Source organism: Physeter macrocephalus, chromosome 4, assembly GCF_002837175.3.
Source record: "Physeter macrocephalus isolate SW-GA chromosome 4, ASM283717v5, whole genome shotgun sequence".
Taxonomy (NCBI): Eukaryota; Metazoa; Chordata; class Mammalia; order Artiodactyla; family Physeteridae; genus Physeter; species Physeter macrocephalus.
Genome location: NC_041217.1, coordinates 47,272,312 through 47,290,425, shown reverse-complemented (window position 1 = coordinate 47,290,425; position 18,114 = coordinate 47,272,312). Strand labels below are relative to the sequence as shown.

The window sequence follows — 18,114 nt, the reverse complement described above, 5'->3', positions numbered from 1 at the left end:
TTATTCTATTCAGGTCTTCAGCTGACTGAATGTGACCCACCCACATTAGGGAGGGCAATCTGCTTTACTCAGTCTACCAATTTAAATCTTAATCTCATTCAAACACCCTCACAGACATACCCAGAATAATGTTTGACCAAATATCTAGACTGACCCTGTGGCCCAGTCAAGTTGACATATAAAATTAACCATCATAATGTGTGTATTTGTCTTCATTGCCACTTTTGGAGGCCAAGGTTGTATCCCTGAATTCCAAACTTGGGGGGAAAAGTTACAACATTTGTTTATTACTGTCATTTTCAAGATCATTTTATATACTTCTAAAATTTCTTTGAGCAAAACCCTTTTCAAGATTTAGAACCAGCATTCCAAATAATATGTGTGTAATAACAACCAAATTTATTCAGGACTTAACTATATCCAAGGTTATTAGTTTTTGCAGATATTAGGTCATTTAATCCTGTGTAGTTGATGAGGTGGGTACTATTATTATCCCATTTTATAGGTGAGAAAACTGAGCCACAGAGAGACTGGGACTGTGTCAGTTTTTCACTGTTCTATAAATGTGATAACATGTTAAGCACACACAGGCACACATACACAAAACATAGAGCAAAACTGCAAAAATAAAGTTGATTAAAAAATGAAAAATCAAAGATTATGAAGGATCTAAAATTTATTTATACACACTTTGTTCAACAGTGTAAAGTTTGTGTGGAGTATGCTGTAGCTCATGATTCTCATTCTGCATATGGAGAAACAGAGGCTCTCGGGCAGTCTTACTTGCTTGAGGTCATAATAGCAGAAGGGGATTTGAACTTGTAACTTCCATCTAGGGCTCCTCTCCTTATATCCCATTGCCTGTAGTTGTCAAAGTGTGAGTTAGAATGGACATATTCCAGACAGGAGCACAAAACTGTTCCTGCCTAATTACTGGAAGGAGGGCCAAGTAGTGGGCACAGGAGCAGGTAGGTGGATGGATGTTGTGAGGAAAGCTTTTAATCTGACTGCCTCTGTTTTCTCAATTACGTAGGAAGCAGATCATTAGCTGAGGGCAAGGATGTGGGGGGAGATGTTGGAGGTGTGAGGAGAAAGAAGAAGCTATGAGATAATGATCTTGAGAGTGGGAGAGATAACAGACAAGGAAAATATACTCTGATCGGTAGGCAGTATGCAGAGCCCACTTGAGGTCACTGGTGTCGGATTTAAAGGGAGACCAATCCGTGTGGTTGCCAATGGCATTCATGTGTGCAAACACAGAAATGGAGCCACGGGGTCATAGAATTTAACCAGTGTCAGAGTGTTTCAGACAAGTATGATGAAGCAACGAAGGGCAAGAGAGTTGAGGTTACATGAAAGGGTGATTACAATAATGGATCACAGAATTTAATTTGAGTAAAGAGGGAAGCGGGTGCATGAGGTGGGTGAGGGTCGATAAAACGGTGGTTGGATGAATGGATTTTAAGGCTCAGGCGGATAGAAAATATTCTGTGGCTTTAGGAGGAATGAACTGGGAGGGTAGGAGGTGACGGTCAGATATTGGGATTCTTGAAACTGTTTCCAAGGAAGGGTTGCAGATATTGGTAATCTAGTCTATGAGCATGGGAGTGAGGGTGGGGACAGGATCATTTGAGGAGAAAAGTCAAGGAAATGAGTGTTTTGAGAATTGAAAGGATCATCTTCGTGGCTACTGAAGTCACCAGAAATTTGAAGTGAGCCAGGCTCTGAACTGTGGAGGGTGGATGGGGGTGGGGTGGTGTTGGCATGACTGGAGCAAAAGGAGGAAATGGATAGGATAGTCTGATGGCAGGAATTAATGACCTTAACCAAGGACACGGGGTTAGTAAGTGGCAGAGCCAGGTTTTAAACCTACTGAGTCTGGCTCCATAGTCACATTCCTGGCTGCTTTGCTAGTTACTGACAAATATGTTACTTTTCTGCATAAAAACTTCTAAATGAATTTGTTTACCTATTAATAGACAGTAAATAATGAATAAAATCACACCAATATTTAATTTTTCTTTACATGAGATTTACACGCTTAAAGATAACACAAGTTTGTAAAATACAGCCTGTCATCACGATTTAGTTTTAAAATGTAAAGTTAGAAATGCATTTCTATTTACTAAATGGGAATGTTAATTATAATGGACAATAACTAATATTTGCTGAGTTTGTTCTGTGTGGCAGGCACTGTGTAAAGTATATACCTGCTTGCTTAACTCTAGGTACTTTAACCACATTTTATAGATGAAGACACTGAAAGAAATTGAGGGACTTACCAGGCAATGGACTGCCTCACCCAGGACTCAAATCCAGATCTGTCCATCCGGCAACCTCATTTGCAGTGTGGTCTAGTTCTTTCCTGAGTACCTGCTATGTGATGGTTCTGTGTTGGACAGTGAGGATGTGGCAAAGATGATGACAGAGTCCTTTATATATGATGAAGGGAACATATTAACTAAATATATAGCATATTAGTTATAGATTCTATAAAGGAAAGTGCAGGGTGCTTTATATAACAAGGGAATGTAACCTAGTATGGAGGGGAAGGTCTATTTTGGGAAGTAATTTTTAGGCCAGAATTAACGAACAGTATAAATTAAATAAGTAAATGAGAGGGAAAAAATCCAGGTAAAGAAACAACATCTGCCAAGGCCTTCGGGCCCTAAAGTGTCCTATAGAAACTTTGGACATCATTATTCTTATCATTTAACTTCTGATAAAGCCACAGGTTTACCAGACAATCTAGGGATCAGCCATTCCAGTACTTATTCCTCCCAGAACTGGTGCTGATTGTGAAGACAGTAGCACATAATAATGTCCTCATTTTATCATTAGGGTAAATTGAGGTGTGGAATGTTTTAGCCAACTGCATAGCTGGAAAATTTATTTTTACCAGTTTTCCTTTTACCTTTTCTCCTGTATATCTCTGAAACTACCTTTTTTCAGAAGCTTTTATAAAATGAAACTCTATTCTCTCTTTGTTTCACTGCCCTCTTCTTGCAGATGCATTTACCTAGTTAAGAAAAGGAACATTTGCTCAAAAGCTCTCGCATTGCATATAGATATGGCATCCTGTACCCGGACCCCAAAGTATAGTGACTAGCTGGGGGGAAACTTTGGAGCCATGCTTCCACCAGAAACTTAGCCTAGTGTGGCCAGAAGCAAGCTTAAAAGGATGTGCTTTCATTTAACTATGGACAAATTATTTTCATTTGTAAAATGACCTCTTTAGCGATAGGTGGAAGAATATATGAGTTCAGAAGAAGCTCCTAGTTTTCGAAAGCCCATCATGAAATGCCTTTTTCATCATTGCCTCCAGCTGAAACATTCTCTCCCAGACACACTGAACTGTGTCTGCACATACATACATGCATACATACATACATACATACATGTATTCTCTCTCACACTCTCTATCCCCCCACCTATTTTATATCTATCTATCTATCTATCTGTCATCTGTCTATCATCTGTATCTCTTCCTTCTCAACTCACCCCCAGGTGATAAGTCTTATGTCCCCCACAAGGAAGCCCATCACCAGACAATGCTGACCAGAAACTGCCGAGTTCCCTTTCCAAGTGCCACTGTTAGGTGGAAAGCTGGGACTAGCATTTAATCAAAAAGCAGATTTTAAAATACTCTTGTCCAGAGCAGAAGTGGTGCCTTTCTGCCCTGGGAGAGCCGGTGTGAAGGGATCATTCCATCAGGCTGGCCATGCAGGATTCCACTCACTCAGTTGGGTCTAGGGTACACAGTGGAAGGAATGCCCAAGCAACCAGTCAAATCAAGTCAAGTCAAGGCCACAACCAACTTCTGGCCTAACCCAACAACTAAAGGAAACAACACTGTGACAGCTGATGTGTCTTGAGAAAGAGAAGCAAGAATTGAGGAGAGAAACTGAAAGCTTAGAAATTGCCAGTGCTTAAGGAAGACTCTGCATAAACTGAGGGTATTGTGTGAGACAGGTACCGAAAAGAAAAGGCAAATAAGAGATTACTAATAGCTCTGAGCATACACAATTTGCAGGTGTGTCCTGCTGGCTGCTGTGTTTCCGTTACAGTGAGGCTCCTCTGTGGCACAGATTATGTCCCTGCTCAAGGCAATGGATCCCAGATGGTTCCGGTGCTGGCCTGTGAGGCCCCTGAATCTAGGCCATCTGCTCCCCACACAGGAGGAAAATCTTCAGGGTGTTGATTTGTCAGACTGAAGATATTAACAAACAAACAAGCTCTATTCTGACTTCTGATGCTGCTAGTTTTCCTCAACCAACATGTGACTGGGTTGCCCAAGCAGGACAGAGAATATTCAAGACCACGTTACCTAAGTTGGAGTCAAAAGACTGACGTTTCCTTCCAACTGCGGTGTTCAGTCTCCTGCCCAGCATTTGGCCTGACACTATCATCCTTGGGCTCCTTGATGGGTGGTCTTTCCACGAAACTAACATTGGCACAGTCTGCTCGGTAATGCCACCCACTCCTGATGGAGGCCATGCTCTTGCCACCACAAGCAGATGGAAGCTGAGGTGGAAATGATTGTTTTGTTTGACATTCACCCTCCTCCCCACTCTAGTCCTGAAAACCAAGTGGGAGTTCCAGCTACTTGGATGCCTCTACTTCCCGGGCCCCAGAGACTGGTCCAGGTTCCTCATCTGATCTAAGATAGATCAAGCAGTTCTTCCATGGATTAGTTTTTCCTAATGAGGAGGAGTAGTGTCTCTCTGTGGTCTGAGCCTGTAAAGACATCAGCTGGAGCCTGCGGGAGGCCAAGTCTCCACCATGTGCATGAGTGATCTGCCACTGCCACGACCACTTAGCTTTTCTCCGACAATCCCATTCCTCCTCCCTTTTACTCATCCTCTGCTATTTGTCTGGCATATGTATGTTTCTTCAGAAAGACTGTAGATTCCTTCGACAGCAAGAATCTCTTTATCCCGACTCCTGTTGCCTAGTACCACAGTTCACACACAATAGGCCCTCCGTAAATATTTGCTAAATAAATCAAATAAGAATCCCCATCTCCCTGACACATCATCCCTGACTCGTGGGAAGGAAATAAGTCAATTCTTTTTTCCTCCTTTGCTGAAGCAGTTCGCAGACTCTCCACCTTCCCTTGCCATTTCACAACGTGCTCTTCCTCTCTGCATTTCATGTCAGTGATGCAGCGTCCCTGCCCTGTGAAGTGGGCCCTGGTGGGAGGTGCAGGGGGGTTGTCTTCCACACTCATCGTTATCTCCTCTCCAGCTGCCACAGATACATTTACAATCTGAGTTAAAGCCTGGTGTTGCATTGTGTTTGCACCTTAGTGGAAGACACCTCTTTCTCATTAGAAATTTGGGAATCTCCTTTTTATAGTATTTATATTGGATTCAGGCAACTAGTACATTTAACTTATTTAACAAATGCTTACATGGCACTTACTGAATGTCAGGCACTGTTCTGAACACTTTAACCATAGTAACTAGCTCCTTCTTATAACAACCTTGCCAGGTAGATAAAATTATTACCCTCAGCCTCATTTCACAGATGAGGAGATGGGGACACAGAATGATTAAGGGACTTGCCCAAGGTCCCACAGCAATTGCTAGCTAAGCTGGAATTTGAATAGTCAGGCTGGCTCCAGAACCCACGTCCTACCCACTGGGTCCTGCTGCCTGTGTCAGAGATCAGGGCAGAGTCCAGACCACACATCTGAGCTGGCTTTCTTAACACTCAGGCCTCTTGAGAGCAGGAAGTCTCTCTCGCATGTGGGATCCTCCCGGACTGGGGCACGAACCCACGTCCCCTGCATCGGCAGGCGGACTCTCAACCACTGCGCCACCAGGGAAGCCCAGGAAGTCTCTTTGACCTGACTACCTAGCAACATGTCAATGTGTGCTTGCTTAATCAATGTTTCTGGGCTTATTGATTCACTACCTATGGCCTGAATACAGGTTTATTTATGTTATTCTATGCAGTTAATTGTTCACATTGTAATCAACACTTGTCATAAACTTTGGCTCCTCAAGATATATTTTCAAACAACCGAGGAACCACTCCAAGAATTAACTCTAATTACACATTGCACCCGTTTTGAGTACTAGAGATGACTTGAAGGCAAAACGTGTGTTATTTAAAATTATTAAACTGATAGTAAATAAGATGTCATTTTGCCCAAAAGAGAGATTAAGTTGCAGCTCCCTTTTCTTTTTTTATTGCCCTCTCTAGGTGTCTAGGATCAGACAAGGCATTTTTTTCTCCTGATTTTTAGTCTTTTTCTTGAATTAGTGCATATGTTTTAGCTGCTCACAAGCCACCACTCACTGTTCAGCAAAACAAAATCAGATTCAAACCCCAGAACAGAACAAACATGAAAAACACACGGGCTATTTATTTGATGTAGGGGTTATTCATAGTACAGTGTTTGGGTACTTTTTGGAGCCAATGCTAGTTGCCTCAGGGTATTTCTAAATTGAATTCCAGGAATAAAGTGTTTATAAATAGTGAGCATAAAAAAGCAATGTATTCATCTCAGCCACTCCCTTAGGGAGTCCCACTGGCCTCCCCTTGGAACTACGAACTCCTTCAAGTAGTTAATTGGTTAGCTGGTTGGGTTAAGTTGGTGGTTCTCAACCCTATCAGACCCAACACCCTATCTTATGACAAATAAACTTAACCTTTTTTATAATCCTTAAATGAAATTCATATATAATAAAATCTAAATACACACAAATAAATATATATGTCTTAATAGTAATTAAAAGAAATGCTAAGATATAATTTATAATGATATAACTATTTTAATGTATAAATTCTCTGCAATATTACAATGGAAGAAATAATAACGTTGACAGACATTTGCATCTGATGTAGATTCACCAAAATATAATATATAAAGTAATATGCAATACACGATATATGAGGGCTTCCCTGGTGGCGCAGTGGTTGCGCGTCCGCCTGCCGATGCAGGGGAACCGGGTTCGCGCCCCGGTCTGGGAGGATCCCGCATGCCGCGGAGCGCCTGGGCCCGTGAGCCATGGCCGCTGAGCCTGCGCGTCCGGAGCCTGTGCTCCGCAACGGGAGAGGCCACAGCAGAGGGAGGCCCGCATACCACAAAAAAAAAAAAAAAAAAAAAAATACACGATATATGTAAGAGCAATTAGACTGAAACAGACATGCTGTATTGGTGATTCAAAGACCATGAGCCGCATTGTAGACAATGATGTGATTTTCCAAAATTATGAACAAATCTTGGTAAAATTTATAAACAATAGTGTATAATCTTCTCTTAATTTACATGGTAGTTATGCACCTAGACAATTCATCTTATATTGAAACAGTACAAGCTGTTTTGTTGCTTGTATGTAAATGGAGTTAGCATCTAGGCTCAAATAATTATAAGCAGGTTTTTTCTACATAAATGTGCAGCAAGACATTCAGAAGTTTGCAGGACATGGAATTTTTTTTGTTGTGCAAGGCTATTCTGAGCACTGCCCTATTCTAGCCTTCCTAGACCTGCCTTCTAAATGCCAGTAATGTCCTGCAATCATTGTGTCATTCAAGGGCAACTGCCCTAAATTTCCCCAAATATTCTCTATTGGTGACACCACCCTCATTGACTGGGTCAATTCCTCGTATTAGATTTAGTCCCAAATAATTATGTCGATATATTCTCCTGACTTTTTGTAGTCCTTGAAAACCAAAGGCATGTCTGCAGTAAAATCCTCAGTAATTAGGTTATTGGGTTGGTGTGATTGGGTTATACTGGAGACTGTATGTTCCATGAGAGCAAGGGCCCAGTTCACCCCATGTGCACAATACCTAGTACCTGCACAAGGCTGGGCTTTATACATCTTGCTTGAAGGAGTAAATAATTTTGGGTTTGGACATCTGGGTTAGTGAAGAGATAAATACTATTGAAAAGGAATAGATTTGTTACTTTCAAGTACATGTGACGTCCAGATGCTCACTAGAGAGACCCGTATTTAAGTCTTATTCAAAAATACCATTTCAGTTGTTTCTGGTTGAATGAGTGACATTATAATGATTGAAACCATCTGGAACCTGTCAAAGACCCAGAACCTTCATGTCATTTTGAGGGAAAGGGGGCATGTTGAGGACCCCGCATGAACTGTGACCTTGGCCTAAAAGGTTTGCTTCACCTTCACAGTGGTCTGTGAAGCAGCTATTAGCAAATCTATTTTTACAAGTGATGAAATTAGACTCAACATGGCAAATAATCTGCTCAAAGGTAGACAGTTGGCTCAACAGCAGAACAGAGTTTGAACCCAGAACTGTCTGATTCCAGAGGCTTCATCTTTCCAAGAAATAATACTGCCTCTCTTTCTTTAGTGAAGCAAAGCTAAGTGTCTGTTAAATCTATTGGTTGGCCAAAAAGTTCGTTTGGGTTTTTCCATAACATCTTACGGATATTATTATAATTTTACTCTGTACAGAGTTCCAATTGTCATGTCTGTTAAATTCCACTTTCCTAGTGGGTCAGTGATTTTTGCATTGCTCCTGTTCTTGGTTGGGTTCCAGCATTCCAGGTCTTGTAAGCTCACTTTAGTGGGATTCTTGAGGGACTATGTCCTCTTTGTCTTTGGGTCTCCAGAACCTGGTATGGTAACTGGCACAGAGTAGACATTCAGGGAGTGTTTGTTGGTTGACTTTAATTGCATGCTATTTCTCCTTTCAGGCCTTGGCCTTATACAATATTTCAGCGAGGCTTTGACCTGGTTTTGGGAGAACAACCTTCTGATAAAATATTCAGGTAAGTTGTTGTCTAGGGAACTTGCTTATATATCTCTGCAAGCCCCATGTCCCACTTCCCGCTGAACTTTCTTTCCTAGTGGTAATTTATAAAATGGGGAACACTTTTAGTCATTCTGCCCTCCTAGTAACAGCAGCACTTGCCCTCCTTCATCCAGTGACAACATGGAGGATGTTGAGGCCGGACAGATTCTGTTGGGGTCCTGGCTTCCTTCCTTGCCTGCTCTGTGACCCCCAGTCATTTGCTTAACCTCTTGGAGCCTCCAGTTTCCACATTTGTTAAACAGAGCTTCATTACATGCCTTGCTCTATTGTTGTGAGGAGTATATGAGATAATGCAGGGAAAGCCCCTGGCACAGAAACTGGCACAGAACAAGCAACTAATGTTAGTTTTTGCCTCTTCATTTTGTATCTAATTTGCACCTTCCTCATAAAGACTTAAGTTCTTCAAAATTAATCCCTCCCATCCCTGCCTCCCTCCTTTCTCAGCTATACCTCATTATCATTTTCTTTAATCTACCACCCTCCTGAACAAATTGGACGTTTCTAGTCCCTCCCAAATTTCTACCTACACACCTGGGAATGGTACATATTAGAAAAGTCAGCAAGCAGAGGAAGAATTTGGGTGCCAGCCATGAACTATGAGATTTTCATAAAGTTTAATTCACACCAGCCCTTAGCTGGAACACAAGTTTATTTCCAAGCTAAGATCTTATCATCCGTTTATTCTGTCTGTCGATCTATTTTTCACTTAACGTGCATGAACTGAGTACCCACTAAGTGCCAGAGATTGTGCCTGTGCAGGAGGTATGGACACGAATACATCTCCCTTCATGAGCAAGCCCTCTGGGAGAAGAAGTAAATAGTCCTGCCCGAGTGTTTGATGTCAAAGGAGGCATTAAGCTACTGCATAGCCATACTGGAGGAGTGGTGAGCGAATGGAAAACTTGCTCCCTATTTTTCACTGCACTCATACACTGCGAGGGGTCTCGCCTATTCACTGCTGTCTTTCCAAACCCCTTCCCCAGACCCTCTGTGGGGTCAGCCAGTCCTGGCCTTGGCATTCATTTTGCTCCTGCATTTGCCTCCTTGAGCTGGCTTCTCTGCCTCAGCTTCTCCTGCTCCTTCCTGCTGCCTTGGATGCACTGGGCTCTGCCACTGCCGTGCTCTCCTCAGGCACGCTCCTAGCTAGAGTGCAGATTCACAGAACCACTTCCTCACCGAGCCTGCCCTTGCCCTTTTCTCTCCCGATGTCTCTCTGGGGATGGGCTGGGTCATGTTAATGACATTGGCCACAGGCTGCTTTTGAGGATTTGTGCTGCAAGAGGTGTTAGCTATATTCTTTAGACTATGACTTGGGCATTTAAACTTTCCAACAATGATTTATTATTTGGCAAACTTTCTTCTCCCTTTTTCCTGCTGCTGGTCTGTTGGAACTTATGAAGGGTGATAAAGATAAGGCAGATGGAGAGCCTGGTGGAGTTCTATTAACATGGATAAGTTCCCTCTCCCCTAAAGGTCCGAAACTAACACTTTGAAAAACCAAGCCCTTAATGAAATTGCTTTTAGAGTAGAACCAGCTCAAAAAATGTGTTTCCATCCCCACAAGCATCATTTGTTCTTTTCAAGTTTGTTAAGTACCAACTAGATGTGATACCCAATCACTACAGAGGGGATCACATGTGTGGTTTGAGCCATGCAGTCAAACCCACTATCTCAGAAGCCAGTGGGTTAATCAATAAGTGTTTAATCATTTTAATCCTTAACATAACAGTAACTAGTCTCTCAGATGAAAACACCAGGTCATGACCCCCTTATTTCAGGTACTAAGAATTTTAATGAGACCCTTCTGTGATCTGAGTAAACCAACTGCCAGTGGCCAGTCTGGAAAATTCTATGACTTGGTCAGTGACTGCAATTTCTTAAAGGAACTAAATGGCTATTTACTTGCTACTCTGTTCACTTATGATTTAGAGTCTTGATAAATTCCAAGCCACTGCATATTTCCATGGACTGTGGAATAAAATTTAAATTCTGCCATTCAAATCTTTCCACAATTGAATGTCAATGTACAACTCCCTCTTAATAAGCTGCTCTTCTCCTATAGAACCTTCCATTCATAGTCAAATCTACCTTCTAACTGATCCACTGCCCCTGACAACTTGCATATTTCCCTCCCTGCACATCTGCTCAGACTCTCTCCTCTATGCATATTCTTCTCCTACTATAAACACGACCCATTGCCATGGTCTAGACCCAGTTTCAGCTAAACTCAACATCTATTGAGCACCTACTATTGCAAGGTACTGTTCAAGATGATGTAGATATGACCAAACAAATGTGACCAAGATAGTCCCTGACGTCAAGGAATTTACAGTCTCATCTAAGAATTGTTCTCCAACCATGGCCCTCCATGAGAGTCCCCAGTGAGTGGATAAGACTCTGGGCTTCCAAGGCAGGGGCCATGAGTTCAATCCCCGGTTGGGGAACTAGGATCCCACATGCCGTCTGGTGTGGCAAAAAAAAAAAAAAAAAAAAAAATTTACCATTGACCTTACCCCGAATAAACCAATTAATTCAAAAGTTCTGGGAGGTGGGACCACGGCATGAGTGTTTTTTAAAACACGACAGTAATTCTAATCTGTACCCAGGATTGAGAAACACTGGCCTGAAGCTTCTCCAATCCATTGCATCAATCCACAATGACTTCCTCCTTCCAAATTTGTATATATACTAGCTTTAATATTTATTTGTCAATTATTTATTTCATGTTGATTTTTAATTTGCCTATTTGCTTCTCCAATTAAATGGTTGTCTTCCTGAAGGGTGGGGAAATACCCTATATGGCTTTAAATATTTAATATCTAACATACCATTTTAAACATAGTTGGTCTTCAATAAATATCTGTAGATGATCATGTCAGGTATTTCCTAGCCAGATTAGGAAAAAACCTTGATACCTAACCTAACCTTGGTAATCTGTAATCCCAAAGAACCTGGGAAGGGTCCAAGCTAGACTCAAAGGGTCCAAGGGAACCCTGAATCTCCAGAATGAGTCTCCTCACCCAACTCAGCCTGATACTGCAGATGTTCTTTCTATGGTAGCTAGGATCACTCCATTCCACTAGACCCTCTCGTGGCAGGGGTGAGTACAGACCAAATTTTCCTCTCAGAGACCTTCCTCCCGAATGCGTACCTGCATCCTTTGGAATAATACCTCATTCTGGCATGGCTTGCTCTAGGAAAGGGTGGAGATGCCAGGCTAAGAGCCATTTATCAGTTTTCCCACATTCTATTTCATGCCAAGACACGATGAGAGCACAGGCTTTTTCTGTCCAGTACTTTCTGGCAAGCGCCTGCTTCTGGACAGAAATTTCAAGCTCTAGTTCAAAAGGGCCATGTGCAGGACTCAGCCCACAGCTGAGCCATTAACTGCAGTGGTCACCACCAGCTGTCATGCGAGAAGGCCCAACCTGGGAAAGCATTTCAGATATTCACCCAACTTCTCTTTGGTGGCTTTTTGAAGCTGTTCCTGCCAAATCTGCATGGATGAGGGATAGATGAGATTTTAGGACGCAGCTTTCCTCTGACAGTTTGTTCTATATTTAGTTTTTGGAGTCACTCAGTAGATTTTGCAGATAAAAGAAAACTTTAGAATTTTATAGGCATGAGCCAACATGGGCTGGAAAGCGGCTCTGAACAACACTCTGAGAATCAGACCAACCCCCCTCCTTCCCACTTATGGAGAGGTGACCTTGGGGAGGTTGCAAAACTTCTTAAAATGTTGGTTGATGGCTTGGTAAAATGGAACCAAATGACTAACCTCAGAGGGCTGTTGTGAGGATAAATGAGGCAACTCCAAGAGCACCTGCCTTTAGAAAGTTCTCAATAAAGGTTAGTCTCTACCCACACCTGACTTTGCTTCCCTCACAAGGTTTCACCTTGACCCTACCAGAGAGTGAAGGTTTTCTTGTTAACTTGGTAGAGTGTCATATTTCAGAAGTTTCTGTGCTCTGAGGAAGTTCTTTATCCTATCAAAGCCAGATCTATCTCAAACATCAAATGTATTCAAACCCAGAGGTTAACCCATATCCTGTTTTAAATGAAGAATAATTTTCACCACCATTTCTATCTTTAAATTGGAAAATTGAGATTATCTCCCCTAGCAGCCTGTTCGAACTAAAGAGCATAACTAAATCTCCTTGTCGAGCAGTCAATAAATATTTATGGAGTGACATTCCTGTGTCAGAAATTATGTTTGGCAGTGGGGATACAAAGATGACAAAGAACCATCCTCTGCCTACCAAGAGAGCACATTCTTATGAATGGTGATGGACACATGAAAAGATGGGTGCAGATCAACATCTCATGGGTGACAAGGCACCGTGTGCACGTATGCAGAAGGGAGTCCCTTACTCAGCCTAAGAGCATGAAGGCCCTGGAGGGCTTTCAGGAAGAGATGCGACCTTAACTGAGTCTTAAAATGAGTGGGAGTGCGGCAAAGGAGAGAGGAAAGAAAATTCAGAAAGAAGGACTATTAAGAGCAAAGGCAAAGAGGCGAGAAAATTAGGACGACTTTTGGAGTTACAGTCAGATTGCATTGTAGGAACACAGAGTTTGAAGCAGGGCTTGGTGAAAGAAGCTTAAGTGTGACATCTTCGGAGATGTGGACTGTGTTCTTTGGGTCTGGGTGCCCTTAAACAGTGTCAGTTGGAGAAAGATGTGGTTTGCATTTCCTTTCGAAAGATTACTGCATGCAGAGGAGGAAGGGAAAACTGTGAGATAGATGGACATGGATGTCTCTCCCAAAAAAAATATGCTAGAATTGCCAACCGTCTTCTAAAATCTGTTACAGAAATTATAAGCTACAGGTCACCGATTTGTTGCTGTTCATCAATGCAAAACTTGTCATTTAAAAACTGAAATAGAAAACAAAAACTCCCGTCGATGTCCAAATAAACCGCCTTCTCCCTGGTACCATTCAATATTGCATATGTCCTCTCTGAAACAGTGTATTATGCGTAAGATTAGTGATGTGCCCACCCCAGCCTGCCTGTTAGAGTCTCCCTGTCTTAACAATGCCCATTATGAAACTCACTTAAATGTTGTTGCCTTCAACCCACATTCTTCCATAAGTCCCAGGTTCCAGGCACCTTGGGGCAATCACCTGCCCTGAATTGGCTCCTTAATCTTGCCAGGTGATTGTGTGTGTGTGTGTGTGTGTGTGTGTGTGTGTGTGTGTGTGTGAAGGAACTGGCATGCCTTCAATTTCACCAGCTGCTTCACAGAAGAGTGGGTGGTGGGTTTCCTCTTCTGTCCCCCTAGTAATGGCTCTCCCTCACCTGGTGGAGACCCCTCCTGCACAGACCTAGCCCCACCCTAGCCTCCTATTCCTGTGGGAAGGGAGAGTCGAGTGCCTCCTTCAGAGCAAAAAGAATCTCTGCTATTTCAATGCTGCTTAATGCAGAGGTTTGCCCCACAGGTCCAGGAAGTAGGGGACTGAGAGTATGGGAATGAGGGAGGAATATCCCCAATCCTGGCCATGTCCCACTTGCTCAGTGGTTTTGCCTCTCCCCTGGGTGCTTGCTTTCTCTTCTTTCAGCTGCTCTGTTGCCCAGGTCTTTTGTTCAGGGAGTGGATGAAAATCACAGGGCTTGGCTGCTTATAACTCATGAGCCTTGGTCAGTGGGGATTCTCTGTGGCCCGCATCCTGGAGAGGGCTGCACGTCTCATAAAAGATCTCATGTCATCAGTCTGGTTTCCTAAAATCTCAGGCAACCTGGGGAGTGAAGAGGGGAGTCTGCAGGTTAGGGGAAAGGAGCGGGAGTCTGAAGTGGTGCTCTGTGACCAGCTTGCTCACGGAGCTGGTGCTGGTTCCATTTAATTGTATGCATCCTTCCATTGTTCCTCCCTGTACTTTAAGTGGGAAGGGGACGCCAGACTGCCACAGCCTCGTGCTATCCCACCCATGCTGGCTTTTATCCCAGAGACTATTTTTGACTGTGAACACAGAGGATTTGAATGCCTTTGAAATAAAATGAATGAATAAATAAACAAATCATCTCTCATGGTTTCCTTAAGCTCTCCCGTGAAATGCTGATTGATTCCTTTATTCCTTTTAGCCCTTGTTATAAGAAAAAAGAAAAATCTTCCCTGTCTCCTGAGGGTTAGCGGCATTCGATCGGGGTGTGGGTAGGAGTGCGGAGAATACATCTGGGCCTGCCTTCTTCATCCCTCTTCTTTCCTCCCAGGAGGCTCCTGGCTTCAGTCATTTCTGCTCCCATCACAAAGAAGCCAGAAAAAGGGAGCTTTTCTTCTTTCTTTTCCTTGGTAGGGCTCCTCCAGGCACAGAGAGAAACCATCGCTACCACTGTGGGTGTGCAACGTGGGGGATGGGAATGGTGGGAGGCCAGTACATCTTTCCAATTAAAATGCTTCCAATTATATCTGACTTAAGATCGGGGAAGCCCAGTTTCAAATCTGAAGGAAACTGGAACTTGATTGCTTATGATATGAAAAAAAAGAGACACTTTTAACAGCGGGCAAGTGGGTGCCATCATCAGTTCTCCAACCGGCTGGACACGTGGGCAGAGGTAGGCCTCTCTGCCTGCCTCAGACTCGATCATCTTATCCATAAAATGACAATAAGCTCTCCTTTTAGGAGAGGACTACGAGGGTTAAGAAGGAGGCAGCTGGAGGTAGAGTGCCAGGTCCTCCAGTGGATGCTTATCCCGCCAGTCATAACCAGCTGGTGTTGGGTGTCTCTGCAGATTCACCTACACCCTCGGGGAGGGCATGTGGTTGCCCCTCAGCAAGAGCTTTGTGATTCCACCAGCTGAACTGGCCATCAACCCATCAGCAAAGTGTAAGACAGACATGACAGTGATGGAGGATGCTGTGGAGGTCAGGTGAGTCCAGCCTCAGGACGCTGAGGCCCACAATGGGTTTGGGAGGCTGAGTGGGAAACTACCTGAACGCCCAAGGTGCTGGGAAGGGAATCAAGACAAGCTGGAAGGAGAAGTTGGCAGGCTGCCTTCCAACTCCCCAGATGCAGTGCCAGGATCTACACTATCTGGGTCAATATTGCACACCCCAAGTCTCACGCACCGAGAGAGGACATAAAATTAAAGTTTATAAGCACTTCCCACAGACCCTCAGGACTGACAGGCAATAAAATGTTAATTTCCTTGCCTGAGTTGAGACCTTCTTCTCTGACCAGGAGTTACAGCCTTGGCTTATTTCCCAGAGATGGAGAATGTCCATAATTTGTTAGTTCAAGGCTCAGAGTATGGTTGATCTTTAATATTTGTAAGAGAGAGTAAGACATGATCCGGTTGGCCAGACAGCAACGTGGAATGTGAGGCTACCTGTTGCACCTGGCATCCCCTGGCCTCCTCCTACTTCCTGCTCTTTCTCCCCACAGAGAGGAGCTGATGACCTCATCCTCCTTTGACAGCCTGGAGGTCCTCTTAGATTCCTTTGGACCAGTCCGTGATTGCAGCAAGGATAATGGGGGCTGCAGTAAGAACTTCCGCTGCATCTCAGATCGCAAGCTGGACTCCACTGGTTGCGTGGTATGTCTGCCCTGTCGAGCTTGTAATTTCAGGAAGAGGGGCCACAGGATAAGACACAATGCAGATAGAGTTGAAAGCATACTGTGAGTAAAAGAGAGGGTCAAGATTGATTCCTCCCTAGTTGTAACTACCGTCTAGTCTACATTATGAATTTTCTTTTGACAGAGATGAGGAGCTAATCACCAGTCATTTAATCAAGAGGTATTTATGGAGCACCTATTGTGTGTAGTATAACTATCCTAGGAAAATATCATGAACTATATAGCATGGCTCTTACTTGCCAGTCTTGCACCCTAGTTGGTGAGGGATCCCCTCAAACAAGTTGAGAACCAAGTAACTGCTTAATAGTATAATATTGACTCTAGTAGGAAATAGACTGCAGTTACTATAGTAGGAAATTCTAGAAGAAACCTACCTTTGTCAAGAGTCAAATTACATTGAGTATAGTAGGAAATTTGAGAAGACACATACCTAAGGCCAGAATGATGAAAGAAGTAAGTTAGGCCAGGAATGGTAGAGAAAAAATAGAAATATGTCCTCTTTGAGACCATAGCAATGAAGCCCTGCTTCCCCAAATGTGGTTTTCTACTTTATCGGCCATATGGACTTTTGCTACGTGTAAACTATGTGATGCTATGAACTAGAAAGACTATTTGGGTTAGAGTGGACCAGGCTATCTCCCATGCCATGGATATGAAGATTGATGGACCCACGCAGGTAAATGGAGGCAGGAGCAGATGGGCAAGGCTTCAGCTCCTGGTGCCTTTATATTAGTCATTTTCATGCCCATCAACACTATTGTCAGGTTTCAGCCTTCCCTTCTTTTGAGGGCGGAATGATGCAATCCTGACAGAGAGGAGAGGGAACAGGGCAGAGAAGAAAGACAGGAAAGCCATACACAAAGTTGGCATGAAAGAGAGGAAGAGGTGATTCACTGAGACACGTTGTTATGCAGGGTTTCCGGTCAGAGCTGGGAGCTTCCAGCTCTGGAGAGGATATGGAGCCTCATCTTGCTTCCCAGTCTGACAGCTGTGCTCTTGTAAAGGGGCCCAGAGCAGGGGCAAGCTGTGAGGATGCTGGGGCCAATTCCATCTTTCACACCCCCTACTTCCCTGTCTCTGAGCACCTGTCCAGGGAGCTATTCTCCATCAAAGATGGATTCGTACCTGGGTCCAGAGCGCGACTCTCTCAGCCCAAAGGCCTCCCCAGACTTTCACAGATTGGGCAGCGGTTGGCAGGAGGCTGATTCCTCTGAGAAGGGACAGAAGAGAAAGAAAAGAAAACGGAAAGAGAGAGGGCTGAGGGGCAGGGAGGCAGAGGACCGGTCCATCAAAAGGAAGGGAAGGCAGAACAGAGAGGACTACCAGGAAAACACAAAGAAAAGTGCTCTTTAGGTCGTGTCTTCCAGAGGCAGCCAGGAGGTAAGTCGATGTCCCGGGTGCTCCCCTCCCTGTAGCTAGTCTGCTTTCAGATGTCTTAAGCAATGAGCTTCCCAACTGGCTCCCTCAGGAGACAATTTCACTGTCTAATGGAGTTCCCAGCTGAGATACATTTTTTAAAAACTATTCAGCCTGCATTTCTTCATCCAGATTTTAACCTTTCCTTCCTTGCTGCTCTCTCGGGTGGGTCATTATAAATACTGGAACACTGTGTGTGCACACATGTAAACATCCCTCCCCTACCACCCTCATACGAGTTTGAGCATGCCCACACATTCACACACGTGCACATGGATATATTCCCCATCTCTTCCCACTTCTCTGCCCTTTCTCTGAGCCACTCAGGG

The 18,114-nt window shown here is 43.7% G+C and overlaps 1 protein-coding gene across 2 annotated transcripts in view; it reads left to right on the top strand.

Annotated features, from left to right (window-relative positions):
• The window catches only part of ASTN1 (astrotactin 1), a 323,018-nt gene that overhangs the window by 204,580 nt on the left and 100,324 nt on the right, over positions 1–18,114 (top strand). For both annotated transcript variants that reach the window (XM_024133669.1, XM_028488086.1), the window contains exons 9-11: positions 8,681–8,755; positions 15,525–15,662; positions 16,178–16,328. In XM_024133669.1, the coding sequence (XP_023989437.1) occupies positions 8,681–8,755; positions 15,525–15,662; positions 16,178–16,328 (364 nt within the window). The remainder of the gene's footprint in view (positions 1–8,680; positions 8,756–15,524; positions 15,663–16,177; positions 16,329–18,114) is intronic.